The sequence below is a fragment of the Canis lupus genome, chromosome 26 (genome assembly GCF_003254725.2).
Source record: "Canis lupus dingo isolate Sandy chromosome 26, ASM325472v2, whole genome shotgun sequence".
Classification (NCBI taxonomy): Eukaryota; Metazoa; Chordata; class Mammalia; order Carnivora; family Canidae; genus Canis; species Canis lupus.
The window spans coordinates 1,789,799-1,810,957 of record NC_064268.1 but is presented as its reverse complement, the minus strand read 5'-3'; the positions used below and the strand labels follow the sequence as shown (position 1 = coordinate 1,810,957).

The window sequence follows — 21,159 nt, the reverse complement described above, 5'->3', positions numbered from 1 at the left end:
TCTGGGACATCTGACTCCTAATCCAAAGAAGTGCTTTCTTTCACTCTTTTTATTTCAGAGTAACTGTAAATTTGCAGAGAGGTTGTGGCAATCTCTGGGGGTCTTTCTTAACACCCCAGCTCCTGGCACTTGGAAACCTCTCTAAGTGCCCCACCACCACCAAGGCTGTGGCCCTAACAAGGCACCTCCTGACCTCCTTCCCTGGTTCTCCACCTCCCTGAGCCTCACCTCTCTTGTTTCCCTCCGCAGGCAGGGGTCCTCCCCCCTCCCTCCCTCCATCTCCTTCATAGGTGCAGCGTGGGAACCAGGCTCTCGCTAACTCAGGGGCAGGGGGCGTGCATGGCCGAGGGTCAGCCTCTCCACAGAGAGGGCTTATCCACTAACCTGGGAAACCAGGGACCACCCAGTTCTGTGCTGTGCAGTTCTGGCTCCATGAGCCAGATCGTGGAGGTCCGAGGCACAGTCAGTCCCACAGGACATTGTCCCCAGCAGGAGGGGATGGCCATAGAGCTGCTGTTACCTCTGCCAAGACGCTCCTCAAATATCCCACTCGGATTCCGCTTCCCAGTGAGATGGGCAGCAGGTGGGAGGGTGTGGGGCCCACGTCCTGCTTTCAGCTGTCAGCTGTGGCCACGATGAATTGCCCAGCATGGGCCCCGGCCTCAGCAAGTGTCCTGAACCAGAGCCCCCGGACCCGGGCCCCAGGACCAGCACTTTCACGTATCTGAGGATCTCCTTACATGGCCTAGGGATCTGGCTGACCTTCTACTGTGGTCTGTGAAAGGTGCTGCCATAACCTCCTAACTGGCCCTTTTGATAGGTCTCAGTACTAGAGTCAGGGCGATGCCTTCAGTACATGAAAGCCAGACCAACCATCTACACATGACTTTCCAACCTTCCATTATTGTCAGAGCGAGAACCAAAGTCCCTGGGAAGGCCTAAAGGCACTGAATGACGGGCTCCCCACCTCCACCCCCAGCACACACACTACTGTCTGATTCACATCCTGCCACCCCAGGCAGCCACCTGCCGCAGGGCCTTTGTGCCTACTTACTCCTCAGCCTGGAAACTCCTCCCCCAGAATCCAAATGGATCACAGGCTCCCCTGTTTCGTGCCACCACTCAGCTATCACCTCTAGTCCGATCTCCTGGACCTCCCTACATGCGTGTGTCTAAGGTCCACACCCTCCTCACCCCCTGTGAGACTTCCACCGTACAGAGTGCACTGCATACTCTACCTCACCACTTTGTTTATTGCCCGTCCCCTTCCTCGAGATGATAATAACCCCGTGGGCTCAGGGACTCTCCCGGGACGGCTCACCACTCTGTCCCTGTTACACGGAATACCACCTGGCACGCAGGTGTACTATATGTTGTCAAGCCAAAGAGCTACATGTTTCAGGGAAACAAGGAGGGAGGAGCATGCCCACCTCTTTGTTGGGGGGAAGGAGGCAGAGCTTCCCACATCAGAACAACACGAACTAAGAAGCAGGTGGAGCAAACCACAGAAGCCATAAGGATGTCTATACATCCTGCCACAGATGCTCAGAAAGGCCCAGAACTCCAACTGCATGGCACCAGGAGTCAGCTGGGGAGCAGGGCTTTCCTACCTTCCTTTTCTGCTGCGAACAGCAGGGGCCCTGCCCACTCCTGCCCCACAGCCTGCGTGTAGCCCGCCCACCCTCCTTCTCTCCCTCCCTCCGGATCACTGTCTGGACGCCCACTGCACAGCTCAGAAGCACAGATGTCACAGCATTTTCTCTAGAAAAGTGTCTCCAAAGAACCCATGGAAGCCAGGGCAGGGGGAGGAGGATGCTCAAATCTGTCCAGGGTGCTGCCCACCCTGAGCCCCCAGCCCTACACCCTCCGAGATGTCCCAGCATTCAGATGCATGCTCCTGGGCATCTCCGTACAGTGGGCACCTGCAATCACAGTCCCGTGACAACTCCTCTTGGCGGACACACGGGAAAAATCTGCTTCCACATCCTCCCACTGAACTGCTATGGTGCCACAGATTGGGGGGGTTGGGAATAAGCGAACCCTCCTTATCTACAGTTGGAAACAAACCCCCAAAACCTCCTCCAGCAGCAACGACACCAGAAACTCCGCACAGCCACCAGAAGCAGCCAGCAGTGTCGCCCGACCCACCAGGACAGGCCGCAGCCAGGAGCCGGGGGCAGAGACCAAGTGGCAGCACCTCCACCCCCAGCTGCACTCCTGTTGGCACCTGTGGGCTCACTGTCCTGGGACAGAGGCTGGGACCTCCTGGCCATGCGGCACCGAGTGCCTGGCACCTTCCCTCTGCCTTTGGGACATTCCTCAGGTCCTGGATGTGGCTCTGGGACAACAGGGGTCTCTCCCCTGAGGGCATGACAGACTTGGTGCTGGCAAAGCAGAGCTCTCGGCTGTTAGCCCCCGACACCCCCTCCACACTCCCCCTCAGCAGACAGCCCCACCACCGCCCCGTCCCCTGAGCCAAGCACCTGGCAGCCACCTTGCTTCTCTCTGCCCCAGACAGGGCCCTGTAAGAAACAGAATTTATAGCAGAGAGCTTACTTACACCAGGAGACATTTCAGAGAGGGCTCTTCTCAGACGTAAGGGCAGGATGCACACGGATGCAGCAGGCTGGGGATCTTAATGTTCCCAGAGCTGGAGTCCCCATGTGGTGGGAACCGGAGCAGGACCCTGCTGCCGTGGTTTGAACATGTGTGTGTCCCTCAAATTCTCATCTTGAAATCCTAATGCCTGGTGTGATGGTGTTAGGTGAGACCTTGGGGGGTGATGGTGTCATGAGGGAACCGCCCCCACGAACGGGATTAGTGCCCTCACGTGTGACCCACAGAGCTCCCAGCCCTTCTGCCACATGAGGCACAGGGAGATGTCTGTCCCCAGGAGCAGGGCCCTCATCCTCCCATGCTGGCACCCTGATCTCGGCCATCCAACCTCCAGAGCTGGGAACAGCACGTGTCTATCACGTCTGCAGTATTTTCTAACAAACTCCCCAGCTGCTAACACAGATGTGGTCCTGAAGAAAGGTGGGGACAGCGAACAAACACCCCACCGGTCTCCTCCTCCTTGCGCTTCCCATTGGCCAAACCAGGCCAGAGGCCAGAGAGCAAGAGGCCAGGTGATGTGGCATGAGGGGTCAGCCTCCAGGGCATGGGGCAAGAGGAGGGCAAGGAAGGGGAAGGGTGGCATAGAGACTGCAAGCATGCACACACACCCGGCCTACTGCGGCCCCTCACCCATCACGAAACATACTTTGGGGGGTCCCAGAGATAGTAAAAGCCATGGTGACCTGAAAACAGCCTACACTTGAAAACACTGCCCACTGAGCTCAGATTCATCAGCAGAGAAGGGAAGCCCTCCTGGCTTGAGGCGGTTGAACCACTTCCATCAAATCATTGGCTGACCACTAACACATGCAGACAAAGGGAACCCTTTGGAAGGCAGACTTGAAGGAAAAGCAAGAAGTAAAGAAACAGAACTGACTAGGGAACCAGGATAGACACAGCACGGAGGGGCCAGAACACAGCCACATTCTGCAGCTTTCACTGTGACAACACGCAGACATAAGATGTTATCTAAAGTGTCCAGTTTTAAACAATAGGCTGTAAGATGTGTGAAACAACATTAAGGTGTGTTATGATAAAATAAAGGAAATTTTCCTTTTTTTAAAAAAGTTTATATATATATATATATTTTTTTTTTTTTTTTACTTATTTATTCATGAGAGACACAGAGAGAGAGACAGGCAGAGACTCGGGCAGGGGTAGAAGCAGGCTTCATGCAGGAAGCCCTACGTGGGACCCAATCCCGGGACTCCAGGATCATGCCCTTGGCTGAAGGCAGGCACTAAACCACTGAGCCACCCAGGGACCCCCTAAAGATTTTATTTTTAAGTCATTTCTACACCCAACACAGAGCTCAAACTCACAACCCCGAAATGAAGAATCGCATGTTCCACTAACTGAGCCAGCCAGGCACCCCAGATAGGAAACTTTCAAGGAAATCTTCAACTTTAGGTTTGCAGGCCCTCCTCCCGGGCCCCCAGGGAAGCTATAACATCTATTGAGGTCAGAAGGACTTTGCCACCCCTCAAAGTAGGGACTCTGGTTCTGCCCTGAGCACACACTGAACATCTGTTCGCTAGCAAGTTACCTTAAGCGAAGAATCTCAAACATAAAATAAGAGTAAAATCTCCCTAAGTTTCCAAAAGATGGAGCCATGCAGCCTCACATACTAAACACACAGGATAGTCTATAACTCTCTGGAATGTCTTTCACCATGATGATTTGTAACTTTATGTTAAAAAAAAAAATTCTAACCCTGCCCCAAATGTTCCTTCCCCAGAGGACTTTTCTTCATGAAGACTGTATATCCTGAGCAGCCGTCCTAACTGGGGCTTGAATAAAATTCTTTTCCTTTTTCCTCAAAAAAAATTTTTTTAAAGTTTATTCATTTTATGCCAACAGGTCCCTATTCAGGGAAAAAGCAATAGAGACTCTGTCCTCAGGTGCTCACTGTGCAAAGATTCAAAGCAGCTGTTGTTTTTTTTTTTTTTTTAAGATTTTATTTATTTATTCATGAGAGATAGAGAGAAGGCAGAGACATAGGCAGAGGGAGAAGCAGGCTCCATGAAGGGAGCACGATGTGGGACTTGATCCTGGAACTCCGGGATCACGACCTGAGCCAAAGGCAGACACTTAACCACTGAGCCACCCAGGCATCCCTCAAAGCAGCTGTTGTGTATATGACTAAAGAACCAAAGGAAATCATGCTTAGGGAATTAAAAGTATGACAGCAATGAATCAATGACTCTCAAGTAGATGGAAATTATTTTTTTAAAAAAACAAAGATCCAAATGAAAACTCCAGAGTTTGAAAAGTGCAGCATCAGCAACAGATTTGCTTTGTGGTGGATTCCAGGTAGTAAAGAATCAGAGCACCTGAAGTTACATCAGTAGACGTTACCCAATATGAAAAACAGAAAGAAAAAAATGTGGAAAAGAATGAATGGAACCTCAGAGCCAGGGGGGACAACAATAAGAATATTAAGATATGTATTAAAGGAATCCCAGAAGGCAAGAAGAGGAGGGATCAGAAAAAATATCTGAAGAAATAATGGCCAAAAACTTCCCAAATTTGATGGAAAAAAAATATATACAGGAATTCCTCAAAGGCACTGCAGGTGTATCTTTCTCATTTCTTCTCTTAAGACTTTGAAAGACACAAGTCATGTACAAACAATAATTTTATTGTTTTTATTTTTTTTTTATTTTTTTTTAAATTTTTATTTATTTATGATAGTCACAGAGAGAGAGAGAGAGAGAGGCAGAGACACAGGCAGAGGGAGAAGCAGGCTCCATGCACCAGGAGCCCGATATGGGATTCGATCCCGGGTCTCCAGGATCGCGCCCTGGGCCAAAGGCAGGCGCTAAACCGCTGCGCCACGCAGGGATCCCTATTTTATTGTTTTTAAATTGTAATTTTATTGTCTGATCATACAAAGAACTCTTATAATTCAAAAAGACCAACGGCCCAATTTTTAAAAAGCACAAAAGGTTTGAGCAGATATTTCACTAGGAGACATCAATGAATGACAAATAAGCACATGAAAAGGTGCTCCACTTCACGAGCTGGGGGAAATGCAGATTAAAGCCACAGCGGACAGCACAGTGCGGTGTCACACAAAGCACCTTGTGCTGGTGAGGACACGGAGTCTGGGGTCCCTGCACATTGCCTGCAGGACTGGGAAAGGGTATTGCAGATGCAGTAACAGCTTGGCAGTTTCTTAGCAAGTTACACCTTCATGTGGCCCTAGAATGTCCCCAAGAGAGAGGACACCGTATGTCCACAGACACACATGTACGCAATGCTCAGGCAGCACCACTCACCATGGCTAGACGTGCGGTCGGCTCCAATGTCCATGATGTGCTAAGTGGATACACAAAGTGTGGTTTACACTAAAAACCATAAAAAGGAATAAACTAGGGATTTGTGGGACAGAATGGATGGACCCCACTAGCGGGATGTTGAAAAGCAGCTGGACTGAGTCCGTGTGCACAAAATGTCCAGAAAAGACAGAGTCAGTAAGAGGAAGCATTCTGCAAAGTTCCTAGTGCTGTGTGTGCATGTGCATGTGTGTAAAATATCCTAAAGCCGGAGGGTGCGTGGTTACATAAGCCTATAAGTTTACCAAAAATCATAGAAGTATACAGGCATCATAGATGAACTCATGGCACTCTGCTGCTCTGCCCCAGCCTACAGCACAAACAGCCGTGGCCTGGGGCATCCTGGGTCCAGGTCCGGACCCTAACTGCCAAAGGAAGCCCAGGGAACTCGGGTGGGTGCTGGAGCTGCCTGAGCTGGGGGTGCTTGGTCCCAGCAGACTCTTGCAGGGAGGGTCTGCCCAGGGTCTGAACCCTGAGACAGCAAGCCCCAGCACATGGAGGCAGATGGCACAGAGGCCACCCCTGCCACCTCCCACATCTGTCTGCCCTTAGTTAGGCCTTGCAGCCCCGGGCACCCAGTGGGAAACAAGCAACATGCAGAGGCCTGGCCCGCTTGTTGGGGGAGAGGCGGTGTGGAACTCTTTGTCCGCTCTGGCTGGTGGTCCCTCGAGGTTCTCAGTACCCCATCCACCTCCTCTCTCAGAGGGGACCAAGGGCACACCCAGGGCAGACCTCTCCAGCACTCCAGGCAGCCTTTTCTGGAACTTACCCTGTGGGGAAGTCAAGGCCTGAGCCACCTTCTACAATTTCTGAGCGCACCTCCTCTCCTGCAGTGGCCCCAGCCCAAGGGCAGAAATGGAGGCATCAGGCTCTCCATGGCCCTGAGGTCAAGGTGGAGGGCGGCTGGAGCCTAGTAGCTCCAGATGTATCCATGGCCATCGCGGGCACCACCAGTGGGCTCGCCCGTGATCAGCCCTGAGCCCTGCATGTCTCCTCTGCACCGCGCACACGGGCCAAAGCTAACAGGGAGCAGTGGGATTAGCCAAGTGCAGGGTGGACTGCAGGCTGCTGTGGGAGGGGCCGAGGGACGCCAGGGATGCCCTCTGCACTGGCCCGGGCCCAGCTTGCACCCCTCAGCCCTGGCCCGCTGCCGGCCTGGGGCTGCCCTGCAACCCTGCAGGTATGAATTCTATTCCAACTGGATCCTGTTTCAAGCTCATGGGAGGTGGTTACTTTAGATGCATTGAAATGTTGGCAGAGGTCACAGAGAGGACAGCCAACCCACAGCTGGGCCTGGGCTGTGGGCGGTCCCTCGCCCTCCCATCCCTGGGATGGGGCTCCGCTGTCCTTCCCACAGTGGGAGAGTGGGAGCAACTTTCCAGGCCACAGCCTTGAGGGGCATGTGGCGCTGAGGCCAGGTGGACGGTGTGGGACCCCACTAAGGCCTCCCCGTGAACCCCAAATGCTGATAGACAGGGCCAAACCCTGCTCCTCGTCACCTGGGACAAGACTGGAGGGAGTTCCCTGCCTGTTGCACCCACCGCCTGTCCATCTGGGGCCCCTCCCTGTCCTCAGAGTGGGCCAGTTTCAGACTCCCCCCAGAAGCTCCAGAGGGTTCAAATGAACAAAATCCATTACTTTACCTTCTAAACTACATATAAGAAGTACAAATGGAGGAGCTTACTGAATGTGTACATCAAGATGGCAATTAGAAAGGAGACACAGTGAGGAAGGGGCTTGGCAACCTGGCTCTACCACCTGCTCCCTCCAGGGCTGAGTTCACTTTCTTCTTTACAATTCTGGGTTTTGAACATCACTTTAGAATTTAAGGATTATGAATCTAGGAAATCCCACTTAAGAAAAATTCTGAAAGAGGATTAAGAAATACAGACAATGAACAGCTTGGGGCACTCCATCCCCCACCCCATTAACAAAGGAGAATCCGTCGAGTGGACATAAGCCTTTGAAGCCAGTGACTCTGAAGTATAACCCAAGTCCCCTGAATTAGCGTTTGTCATAAGCAGAGAACCCAGACAGGCTTCTCCACACGCACTGCTGACATCTGAGACGTGAGCACAGAGGAACTGTAATAACAACACAAATCATCAAATAATCAAAATGTATCAAAAGCCCTAACATCATCAAATCACATTACATTATGATACATAATAATGGCCACAAGTAATTTTCTTAGTAGAACAATTTATTAATGGATATGCAATTAAGTATCTCCCCAAATATCTTTCCAGAATTGACAAGACAGAAAGTAAATTTTTTTTTCGGTTCTCTGGCAGTTTTTTTTTTAATGTAAACATAAAATATTTGAAGAAATGATAAAAAGTAACACACAAACCTGTAGGTATATTTTTAAAAATCTCACCTCAAACAGGTGCTTGAGGCTTACACACACAGACGTGCTGCTGACATAAATGTTTATTTAAAAAGAAATCCGTAACTTCATCCACAAAAGCACAGATCCAGTAAGGCCTTCAGATGGAGGGTGAGTGGCCAGAACCACGCACTGGTATGAGGCAGAAGCAGGACTGGAGGAAGACGCAGGCCAGTATCCACAGGGACGCCATCTGCACACGGACATGATTACACAGACAAGTGCACAGAAGCTGTACTAATTCAAGCATGATTGCTAAATATTTAAAGATCCCTCAAGGCATGTTTCCAACATATGCACATGTCAGTGAGCACACCCCATTCACAGGCCATTTAAAGGTTTTTAAAAACACACGTGATAGCCAGAACACTCCTCTCCTAACACTGAGTACACAGTGGTAATCAGCAAACAGACGAAATGCATCCGTTCACACCTGAGTCTAAGCTAAGCCGCTGGATGCAGATGTTAGGGTGGAATGCAGAATTGTATTACATAAGGCAGTCTCCAAACTGCTCGATGTTCACAATTACTACATAAAATCAAAAATGTCTCCCTCAGTCAGAACTGACATCAGAACAGAGGCACAAACAGCAGTGAGTTAGTAACATTTTGAGCATCCTTCACATTCATTTACAACTCTGACCAGCTGCGATCTTGTCCACTTGCTAGTAAGACTCCTACGTTTTACAAGTCAAAAAATAAAACACATAGTATACTAAAAAACATTAATGGGCAATACAAATGTTTATCATAGATTCCTATCAACTTTGTGAATTCACTTTTGAGGTTCAGCAGAACAGTAAGCACTTAAAGCGCAGTTAAGCAATCTGTACACAGTTTATGGTTAGAAGAGTTAACGTCTGGAAATAATTTCTATGAGTTTAGAAAGCCTGAGATCTCGGTCTTCTCACCACCTTTGAAGTAAACAGGAGCACATAAACACTATTTCTAATGAATAAACACAAGGCCGTGGTCTTTCACAGTGCAGTAACTGATTTATTATCTCGGGCAGTGGACGTGAGTACAGAGGAGTGGACAGGAGTACAACAATGAGGGCTTTCCTGGGGGTGTCAGGTGCACTGGAACCTCACAAATCAGCATCAACAGAAGGCACTTGAAAGACTTTTCAGGGGCTTTGCAGCCCATGTGTGCTATGCCAACAGCAAACTGTAAACAGCTGTGCAAAGGAGGTTCTGATAATATTATGAAGTTTCTTTCAAAAGGCAATACTCAATATATAAAAATGGAGTAAATTAAGATGTTAATATATTAAACAATATAAACATTTAAAATTATAGATATCTTACAAAACAGCTCTGTGATAAAAATTTTTGTTGCAAACAAACACAAATTAAACACAGTACAAAAACGTCTCAATTAGCATGTTAGCTGGGAGGGGATAGGGAAGGAAAGCTCAGACCTGACATCTACGAGCTTCCTAACAAAATATTCCTTATTAAACTTCACATGCATTTTTAACACTGAAATATAAAAAAAAATTGAAATTTTCAATAATTCCTTATTTTAAGGCCATTGAAATAAGTTTCACATTGTTACATTTTTGTTGTGTGCTGCTCAGAGTCCAGGGATGTTTGGGGTAACTCGTCACACCCATCCCACACAGACTTCCCCTGAATGATGTGTCCCTCGAGTTTCCCCTGGCCTTCTCTAACCAGAGACCAGCACCCAGCACCACACGTCACAGTGCCTGGAGCTCAGTCCTGGACTGGGAGGACATGGACTTGCTGCAGGTGTGGTGTGACTCCAGAGAGAGTGGCTCTTGGGATCTGGCTGCTATGACAGTGTTGTTGCTAGGACAATTCCAAGGATCACAAGCAAAATAATTACACAAATAATAATGAACATCATTTTCTGAAAGATAAAGAAAAACATTAATTAATTTCCAAGGTATACAAAGAAAGAAATCATTAATGTCATTTCTTAACAAAATCCTCCTGGAATTTGAGAGTTTAAAATACAAGTCCTCCAGGTCACAGACAAGGGAGAGGTGGACAGGTAATGTGCACGGGCCAGCTGAGATATGCACATGTGTCTGTTATGCTAAGGGGATGCAGTAAGTGAAAATAGGTGGTGTCAAAACAGCTACTTGCTCCCGGGGCAAAGGCAACGCCTCCCTGGTGCCCTGTGGGCCCTTAATGAACACTTCCTACTGATCATACTAGTTGCAGACTGCGTTTCCTGGGGCGCACTGCACATCCTTTCAAGACTTTCTTTTACATGTTTTAAATTTAAATTTGATTTGCCAACATATAGCATATCACCCAGTGCACATCCCATCAAGTGCCCTCCTCAGTGCCCATCACCCAGTCACCCCATCCCCCCGCCCACCTCCCCTTCCACCACCCCTTGTTCGTTTCCCAGAATTAGAAGTCTCTCATGTCCTGTCTCCCTCTCTGATTTTTCCTACCCAGTTCCCCTCCTTTTCCCTATAATCCCTTTCACTAGATGAAGGTCCCGTCTGCTGACAGCTTCCTTAGCCGTGTTTTGCCCAAGGCACACGTGCAGTCTGTAAGAAACCCAGGAGGTCCAGGAGGGTCTTCCACCATATCCCCGCCCCCAGGCAACAGCACTGCGCTAGGTTCAGTTAACAAGCAACCCTGCCCAGAGGGAAGCTAAACCACCTGTGGCTCAAGGAACCTGCTCTCCTCCCAGGACTTGGGAGAAGTGACAACAATGAAGGGCACCCCTGCTGCAGGATGCTGCAGGACACTGAGGCAGGGCCATCTCCCTAACTGACCATCAGCCCGTGCAGGCCTCACCGCGACTCCAAGGTAGCATGTGCACCAGGAGCTCTGGCAGCCACCAAGCTCTCAACAGTCCGTGGGCCAGGCCCTCGGGAACCTTTTAGTCAGCGACTCAGGGGGCGAGGGAGCATGGCCCTGGGGACGTCCCCTCTCGTCTGAGCTGCACATGTTGCTGGCATGAGGACCACAGCCCCAGCTTCATCCCACCACAGCCCCGTGAACTCCACTCAGCACCTCAATCCGAGCCTGTGGTCCCATCTTCCTTCCCACCGGCAGCCACCCTTCAGGTTCAGTGCCTGCTCATGAACTTGAGGTCCCCAGGGAAAACCAGCCACCCTGCCCGAGAGCTCGGACTTTCCCTGCCCACAGTACTTGCTCTGCGGGGGTCTGGGCACTGTGCACACGTCTCCTTCCTTTCCCACTGGCTTGAGGAGGTGCTCTCCCAAACTCCCACACCCCAGATGCCACAGACTGCACCACATTCTTGTCTGACACCCTAACAGCTCCAGCCAAACACATGCCTGCCCCCCACCCCTTAGTGGGCAGAGCACAGCCCAGGGCACTAGCCCTGTTCTGGGGTAAAGTCATGGCTTGACCCCCTAGGAGACATAAACCATGGGCACAGCACGCTCTCCACCTGTCTCCAGATAGGACATCGACCATCCTGGCCACGCTGCAGGCTGTGGGATTAGGATCACCTCCACAGTGTGCCCACACTCTGTGTCTGGCCTACTGGGAGGGTCTGCTGAACTATTTGCTGAAAGAATAAGTTAATTTTTCCAAAGTATTATAGGTATCAACCACTGCATTTCTATAAAAAAAAATTGTTGGTGTGCACTTTGGTGTGTTTTTATTAATGAGGGCTGTCCTATGTTCATATTGAAAGACATGAGGGTACACCAGCCATGCAGGCCCAGGGCCCACAGTAAGCCCACTGCTCCCCCAAGAATCACACTGAAAAACCTGCTTTTATTCAATGGCCTTACCAAACACCATTACTGGGTCCAATCTAAAAATCATTTTTAATCTTTGCTATAACCATACTATGAACACCAGGAAAAATTAAGAAAATACATATCCAAAACAATCATAAAAATATTTTTAAATGCAATTATGTTAGTGAAGGAAATTATATACGCTATTTTTCCAGCAGAGCTAACAGGACAGCATCAGGAAAGTCACATCAATGTCCTAACAGAGTGCTAAGCCTCCTTCCCTTTTTTTTTTTTTTTTAAGCCTCCTTCCTTCTAAAGAACAAACTTCAACCAACTCACCATCCCCAAGCCTATTTCTGAAACAAGTTCCAGTGTGATCTTGTGGCGCATGAGGGCAGCACATGGACCGCGCTAGCTTCTCCCCACACGCAGCACGCACCCAGGGCCTCCGGGGTGCACTCAGGGACAGAACTCTCACAGGCTGACAACAGTGGTGGAGCCGCACACAGACCTCCTCTCTAGTCTGCTGTCTGTCCTGGGGCTGCAGTGGCTCTCACGACAAAAGAATGAGCTCCTCCAGGGCAGCCGTCAGCACCCCAAAATGGGGGCACTGGCACGCTAGGCCGAGGGGCTCAGCACACCAGCCAGCATTCTCACCGGAGCGCTCCCATGGGGAGGAGGCTCCCAAATGAACAAGAGACCCAAGGGGAAACATAAAATGTACTGAAGTTTGGGGAAAGATGACATAACGGTGGACAAAAACACTTTCATCAGTAATTATCTTTTCTCCTCAGAATCCCTGAACTACCAGGCATGCTAACTGAACAGTCTGCTTCTGTAAGGAAGTATGGGAAAATCACTGGAGTTGGCACAGGGGCACCAGCGAGAGGAAGGACTTTCAGGCCCTAGACTTTTCCAGAGAACTCTGCTTCCACTCCTTCCAACCCACAGTAACACCACCAGTGGGTAGATCGCACAAAGAAACTTTCAGGTATTGCAGCTATTCCAAAAGCTAAAAACTTAAAAGGTACATTCAACTATTAAATGCCAGTTCAAGGAGAAAGTGCCTCTGTGCTGTAGTCGCTACATGGAGCATGAGTGCACCTTGGGCAGGAGTGCAAGGGACCCAGAGGCTTTAACAGGCCACATGAGATAGAGGCCTCTGTTTAGAGATGACCCTCTACCAGCCCATTAACCTTCAGTACCCGTGGTAGCCGGACTGGCCTCTGCAGCCAGGGACACGCACTGCCAAGTGATACTCCTGGCCCCGCTCTGCTCTGCTGGCAGGCTGGTAGGACTTGTAAGTACATTAAAATTGAGCAAGCATTACTACTAGCTCATCAGCAAAGTTAATAAGTAGATTAGTTGTTAGTTACTTACTGCCTCGCTGGCAGGGGGGCATGCACATGGACGTGATCCACATCATCATTTGCCAACTGATAAACCAATAATTAGAGCAATTACAGCAACCAGAGCCACTGACACAGCTACAATTATCCACTTTTTCTGTCAAAGAAAAGCAAGCTGATTACATTATGGTAATTTCCTATCACACCACATTAGAAGACATCATTCACTGAAAGTAAAACAATCCACAGGAAGCGGTTTTAAAATCTAAGTTACAGGACATCTGATTCATTGTTTGACAGTCTTTAGTTCTTAAAAGGGTGATGTTTAATTTCACAGGTCAGACGGCTTGGAGATGAATGGCTCTAGAACCCTGAGGATATCCATTTCCATCAATGAGATGGACGCAGCTCCATCTACAGGTCACAGTATCTGGGTAAGTTTCCCGGGCTGAGACCCACGACAGTCCTGGGACAGAGCTACAGGGCCAGTTCAGGACAACAGGAGACCAGCAATGTAGGGAATAAGCTCACCCTCTTCTGTTCCACTTGTGTTCACTGCCAGCAGTTAAACCCTTCACTGCTCCCACCATACCCCAGAAAACACAGCACCCCCAGTGCAGGGGAGAAAGTAGGAGCCCAGGAGGGGGACAGCTGCCATCTGGGGAGCAGAGTGAGAAGTCTGAACAAGTGGTGTCAGCTGTTTCCCTGCAGAAATGGTGACAATTCTTGACCCAGGCCCACCTCTCTGAGCAGGTGACACTGTGCGGCACAGTGAGGCTTGCCCAGTGGATAAGTCTGTACTTCCCAGTAGGGCTGTTATCTTTGTAAAACCCATCAACTGTTCATGAACATGTCCACTGGACTGATGTGCTGGTTATGTCACAGTGAAATGAAGCAATCTGCCCTTGGTGAGTGACTTTTACAGGAAGTCGGCTAAGAACTCACCTGTGGACCTCAGGACCTCACTTCATGGAGGAGTACTTTTAAAAAGTGTGAATACAGAATAACATCACAAGCAGTTCTCATGTTCCAAAGAACGAACACAGATATGCCCAAGAGAAAGCAGAGTGTGGTGCCCTACAGTTTGAGAGTGGAGCCCAGGCATGCCCCTGAGTGGAGGCCAGCACCCTGCCCAGTGCACTCTGCACCCTGACCCTTCCCTTCCTCCCAGCACTCTGGAACTGCCTCCTTACAAGACTGCCATGGGCAGTGCAAGGGAAACCACCCAACCAGAAAGACCCTGTGAACCCTCACAGCCCTCTACCAGGACAGGGAAGCAGTGGTGTGTGCTTTGTGTGGGCCTTCTCCACTCTGGGAAGAAGGAAGCCAAGAATTACCAGACCAGGACCCCCATGGAACATAGAGAGCTTCCTTGTCCCTGAGTCAGAGCTTAATTCTGTCATTTCACTGTTTTCTTAGAAGAGCTTTGCTCACACACCACACACTCGGGATTCAGGTAAACTCATTCACAAAGCTTGAACTCGGAGCCACATAGCACATGTCCAGTCTCAGCAGCGCCCTTCACCCTCCAAACCAGAGAATTAGCAAGCAACCCAAGGAAAGAAGCCACGGTTCACTGAACAAAGTGTGTAACCAACAGCTTCTAAAATTCCCATCCTGTTAGCTCTCCATCCCCCTCCAGATAGTGGCACAGGGGCCTCTGGAGAAACATGAGGTCAGCCACTCAGAACATAAAGGTCACAGAACACATTTGCCTACATAACCTTCAAAAATTTTTAGCAAAATCATCACTTCAGTTTTAAAGTGAAATAAGAATATAAGAATTTATTTACTGGAAGACCTTTAAAGGAGGACTACGTGGACTTATTACACTTAAAGCCAAATGAAGAGAAGAATGCACCTTAATTCTTAAAAACCAAACTCACCCTTCTAGCTTTGCTGTGATATTTAATAGCTTTCTTTGTTTCTTCTTTAGCATGCTCTACGTAGTCTGTGGCGTTCATAACGTTTTTTTCTATGTTGTTGATCATTTCACCCTTAAAACAAAGTTTCAGATTCAGAGAATGTTTTTGAATGACCTGAGCACATATCTTAAGGCAGATAGAGAGCACTGATAAAGTGCTCACATGGATGTCATATGCAAGGAATGAGCACCAAATGTTGCTCACATTTACAAAAAGATGAGAATGTTATAAACATGCCAACACAAAGTAATCAAAATTTATACTTTAAAAAGATTGAATGAGGATGAGAGGGTCGGGTGACAATGCAGATGATTAAAGGCGTATCAAGCCCATTCTGAGAGGTGCTCTCGCATGGGAGTGCCTTTTGAAGGTGAGCACAGTCTGACACCTTCCCAGCACGCACGCACACACACACAATGTATAATGACGTCGTTTCCAGTGGGTGGAAAACTGTGGTGATTTCTTTAAATGTCAGTAAACTTAGACCACCATCTGCTTAATATTAAGTAGACTAGATGAAGGAAGAGTATGGGTGAGGAGAGTGCAGGGAGGTGGATGGAAGGGGAACCATACCTGCCTCCGTGTCCACAGCACACACAGTCTGCAGCAGTGACAGTACAGCAGTGGGAAATGATGTACAATTACCTCATGTGTTGAAACCTCAAGCTTACTAGCAGTTCTGACTATGCACACAGTTTGAGTTAAAGAAGTAAAAATAACACAATACCAACAAACTTCTAAAAGGAGACATGGTGAAACAAAACTGATACAGCCATCTTCCTACTGAAGCTTAAGGTCATACATGGGGTGTAGAACCATCAAGATTAAAGTCTCTGGTACTCTAAAATCTTTCAAAATTACTAACACAACATACTGTCCTTACTGCCTAGTGGCTCTCTTCAGAATACTCCCTGAAAATACAAAGCTGGCAGAAACTTCTAGTGTGGGGAAGCAAGGGCTCCACCCCATGAACCCGCCCCCTGCCCCAGGGGCTACTGGTTTTTCCCAGAAATCACACAGAACCTGAGATTTCCACATATTTTTATGATAAACCTCCTCAAAATCAACAGTGTTCTTCCAAAGGTCAGTGACATGGAGAAAGAGTCCTATACAGGATGGACTTCCTGTCCTCCCTCACATAATCCAGAAAATAAACTGATCAGGTTCAAAACATCTCAGCAGACTGCTCCTCCCAGAGCAGATTCCAAAACTAGCCTTTGGGGGCATGAGGACACAATCTACCTAAGACACAGACACAGACACTCCCATGGCATGGGCATCAACACAATCCTAACCCCTGAATCAGTGGATGGCCACATGCAGGCTTCACTCCATCTTGGAAACATCACCAAGAGCCTGATTCAGGTCCAGGAGTCAGAACGAACATATCCACACACCTAACAGGACACACCAACTTGTATCTTATGCTGGATTTTGGATTTTGTGAGGAACTGCCTATGCTCCTTCCATCCTCACATCCCTGGTTGATCATGAACTATAGCTCCCAGCTTATTCTTTTAAACATTTCTGCCAATTATCATTCTAACACACACTCCTTTCAGACACTTGAAAATACATGTACTTTAGAGAAGAAAATTAAAATCCCCACCATCTCACTGTTATTATACTATTTGGTATATTTCTTTCCTTCTATGAATACTATTTTATGGAGCCGAGTTCATGCCACAGACATACACATGTGTGCAAGCATAATCTAGGATAACACAGATGTGTGTATACATAGACACGTAAGATTTTGTATCTCCCCCTTCACCTATAATTCCAACACTATATTTCTATGTCTTTCTAAATATCCCTCTAAACTAAAGTCTGCCACCTGTGGCTGCCTAGTAAGTTGTCCAGCAGACACACGGAATTTAAGTAAGGAAGCCAATCCCGTACTGTTGAGTATTTAAGCATTCCTGTCTCACAATATAACTGCAATCAACTTCTGAGTTTTGAGACTGGATCCAAAATCCTGGCTTTCTCGGCTATACTGGAATCTCATGTGAGAATTCACGAGTCCATGCCACCGTACCAGAGACAGGGACATGTGTGCAGATACCTGGGTCTCCACGAACATAGCCATGTCCGTGAACATCTCATGCAGCTCCCGGATGCTGGTCTCTAGCTTCATGATGTCCTTGTGACGAGACTCAATTTCATTGAGAGCTTGTCTAGTAATTTGTGAATCTGATATAATCTTTGGAAAACAAACACAAAAGAGAAATACTGATGAACTCAGGGCCGCTTTGGAAATCAAATGCAGGTCAAGTGCATGCAGGCGTGCAGCCGCAACCTCCCAGGTACTCACGTCTGCCGTGAAGACAGAAGGACTTCCACTCTCCAGCATCTCCTCCAGCTCATCATCTGTTGTGGTTCTTCCAGCTGCAAGATGAACAGAGCCTCCACTCAGGACATGCCAACACTTACAAATAACTTTTTCAACTGTTAAGTTAGCAACTAAAATCTGAATTGTCAACATTTTCAAACAATGTTTTTCTGGCAGATTGATAGAGGCTAGGGCTCCACAGAAAAGGTGCAGAGAGTGAAAGATGGTAGGTAGTTCTGGGGGCAACAAAGATGTTCTACAACTGTGTGATACACTAAAGCTGCTGACCTGGGGATCCCTGGGTGGCGCAGCGGTTTGGCGCCTGCCTTTGGCCCAGGGCGCGATCCTGGAGACCCGGGATGGAATCCCACGTCGGGCTCCCGGTGCATGGAGCCTGCTTCCCCCTCTACCTATGTCTCTGCCTCTCTCTCTCTCTCTGTGTGACTATCATAAATAAATAAAAAAAAATTAAAAAAAAAAAAAAGAAAAAAAAAAGCTGCTGACCTGTATCCTTTGCACATCATCGTCATGGCATAGAATTATATTTCAGTAAAGTCGCTGAAATGTCATTTGATGAAGTTCCCACTTGTGGTTGTTCCAGGCTCCCCAAGTCCCTAGGGAGGTGTGCACAGCCCCAGTGGCCACCTAGCCCATCATGAGCTTGGGCCCTGGCTGTGGAGCCCTAGTCTTCGCTCACAGGGAGGTGGCCCACCTGACTGACCTTTACATGATCAGCAAACTGCCTCCTGCCCAGAGGGAGGCCCAAGCCCCCCTTCCCAGGCTGATGGCTTTGCATGCATCCTTTTATGGCAAGCTGGTACAAAGGGCAGTCTGTGCTGCCTCGCCCTATATGCAGTGCCCTGAGGCCCACAGAGACCATATCTGCCCCCCTGTTGGGGGCAACAGGAAAGTGTGTGAAGTGATGATAGCTGAAAGTGTTCCAAATCTGATTAGCACTCTAAGAATAATGCTAATTAGAAAGTAATTTAAAATCCAGGGACACCTGGGTGGTTCAGCAGTTGAGCATCTGCCTCTGGCTCAGGGCATGATCCTGGGATCCGGGATCGAGTCCCACATCGGGCTCCTTGTGGGGAGCCTGCTTCTCCCTCTACCTATGTCTCTGCCTCTCTCTGTTCCTCTCATAAATAAATAAAATCCTTTTAAAAAAAAATCCATTTACCAAGGATTTTCTGAAGGATGTAAATAAAGAAAAAGTTTTGGTGATTCAATGAACTGGAAGCTACAAGAAAGCTTAGGTTTTGCAATATTGGCAAAAAAAAAGATGGAATGTTTACAGTACTTTGATGTCAGAACTTCAGAAAAAAATATGCTTTTAACAAAAGTAGCATTTTCCTTTACTCACTAATTTCTAGCTGACGCTGAATCCGTCCTTTGCTTCGGTCCCGGAACAGCGTCTGTGCCTCGTTATATTCCGTCATCACTTCTACAAACTTCCGAGATAGTACAGAATGCTATTAAACATGGGAAAAATTAAATTAATACACAATAGTCATTTCTTCTGCTGAAAGTGACATACAAAACATTGTATCAGGTAAACTACAACTGTTACAGGAGCAGCAACCACACTGAGAGCTGCACAAGCACCACCGTGCTGGACTCTCCCAGCACCTGTTACTTAATGGGTGGACATCATGACTCAGAGCTTGCCACCACTCCCCGCTGACCAGATGGAGCCTGGCACCTCAGCTGGCACCCCAGAGCCTGCACAGTGCCCCCCCCCTTGTCAAACAGAAGCAAGCAGCCTGGACCCCCTTGTCTGCACACCACACCTCACCTCACCCCACACCCTCTAGGGATTCTAATAATTCAGATAACACTGCTCTCCAGAGCAGAACTCTGTGGATGGATGAATACGTTTTTTTCTTCATAATAAGGAAGTCATCTGTAGAGATCACCTCCTTTTCTGCAGAGATGTCATAAGGATCAATGTGACATAAAGATGAATTTGAAAGGAAATAGAGGGCAGCCGGGGTGGCTGAACGGTTTAGCGCCACCTTCAGCCCAGGACGTGATCCTGGAGTCCTGGGATTGAGTCCCACATAGGGCTCCCTGCATGGAGCCTGCTTCTCCCTCTGCCTGTGTCTCTGCCTCTCTCTCTCTCTCTCTCTGTCTCTCATGAATAAATAAATAAAATCTTTTAAAAAAAAAAGGAAATAGAGAAAGACTTATTCTTCACATCACTTCGGTCTGGACGAAGCTGACAAGCAAACCTGGGTTCTCCGTATGCGAAGATCCACCGAAGTCCGGTTCCCACTCTCATCCTGGTCAAAACTTTGCTCAATAGCTGAAAAAAACATGACAAGACTCACCTTTTAAACTAAAAAAATGGAAGTTTCTCAAGCCAAACCTCCAACTGCTTTTATCTTTTCCATTCCTCATAGACCTCAATAATAAGCATTAATTATTGCTATTATCACAAGATAAAACATGTCCTATCTTAACATTTAAAATAAAAGTGAACAAAGAAACCACCTGACTGATGGAGATTAGAGAACTTAACTATCGATCTACAGGCAGTACAGAGGACTATGGGGGAAACCAACTTTCAAACCCTGAAGCATGGTAAATTCTAATGAACAATGTCCTGGCTTCTCCAACCAAAAGAAAAAAGTGGGGGAAAAGATGGAAGGAGAGTCTGAGTTTTAAAAACTCTAAGTGACATACCACCAATCATAGGGTATAGTCTTTATATGGAACCCAATTCAAGCATACTGTAAAAAGAAATTCAAAGGACAACAGAGAAGTGTAAATTCTGATGGGATATTTCATAATAACCACAATGATTTAACCTAGATACAGTCATGGCACTGTGGTTGTATTTCTGGGTGAAAATCCTTCTGTTTTGGAATACACTGATGAAGCTGCCATATGGATGGCTTTGAAGTGCGTGGGCAGGCAAGCACCCCAGAATGCAGGGAGAAGGGTGCAACCACAGCTACAGGTGGTCATCTCCCTGCCCCCACCTGTCTGAAATGTGCCCTAACAAAAGTTCTTTCTGATCCACAGAGATTGTCTGGATTCAGTGATCTTTTGTCAAATCAGATACGACGTGTCTTCCTGGCATCCCTGCTTACACCCCGAACCTCTCAGAAGCCACCTCTCAGTGCTGAACCTCCAGCACTGGAAGCTAAACTCCTGCAAATTTAAGGAACCATTTAAGAAGAATAGGAGATACGTATGAAAGGCTACTCACCTTCTCAAATATCTACGATTTAGCCAAAAAGCTAAAAATAGGTCTCTATAAGACAGCAACAATTTATAAGCAAATGATTAACCTTGTTGAATACAAAGTAATTAACACTTCTATCCTAAATTGTGGGATCAGCAACCAGGAGCCTTGGCACAGCCCTTAGAGCCACAGGTTGAAGAATTCTAGAACGATGCATCTCATAAAGGCCACTACTCCAAGTTCATACAGATCATTTAAAGTGCTCAGAGTTCTGACTTGAAAAAATGTCCAAGAACAAGACATTACAAAGGAAATACAGA

At 47.8% G+C, this 21,159-nt stretch overlaps 1 protein-coding gene across 5 annotated transcripts in view; it reads right to left on the bottom strand.

Moving 5' to 3' along the window:
* Positions 1 to 21,159, bottom strand: part of STX2 (syntaxin 2) — a 45,584-nt gene that overhangs the window by 6,085 nt on the left and 18,340 nt on the right. For 3 of the 5 annotated variants that reach the window (XM_025473557.3, XM_049101773.1, XM_035706210.2), the window contains exons 5-9: positions 19,881 to 19,954; positions 19,013 to 19,121; positions 17,632 to 17,705; positions 17,383 to 17,520; positions 15,279 to 15,389 (exon numbers count right to left, since the gene is read on the bottom strand). In XM_025473557.3, coding sequence (XP_025329342.1) covers positions 15,279 to 15,389; positions 17,383 to 17,520; positions 17,632 to 17,705; positions 19,013 to 19,121; positions 19,881 to 19,954 — 506 coding nt within the window. Of the gene's footprint in view, positions 1 to 8,189; positions 10,216 to 13,423; positions 13,550 to 15,278; positions 15,390 to 17,382; positions 17,521 to 17,631; positions 17,706 to 19,012; positions 19,122 to 19,880; positions 19,955 to 21,159 lie in introns of those variants that run through there. The other 2 variants (XM_049101772.1, XM_025473556.3) reach the window with 2 other exon arrangements.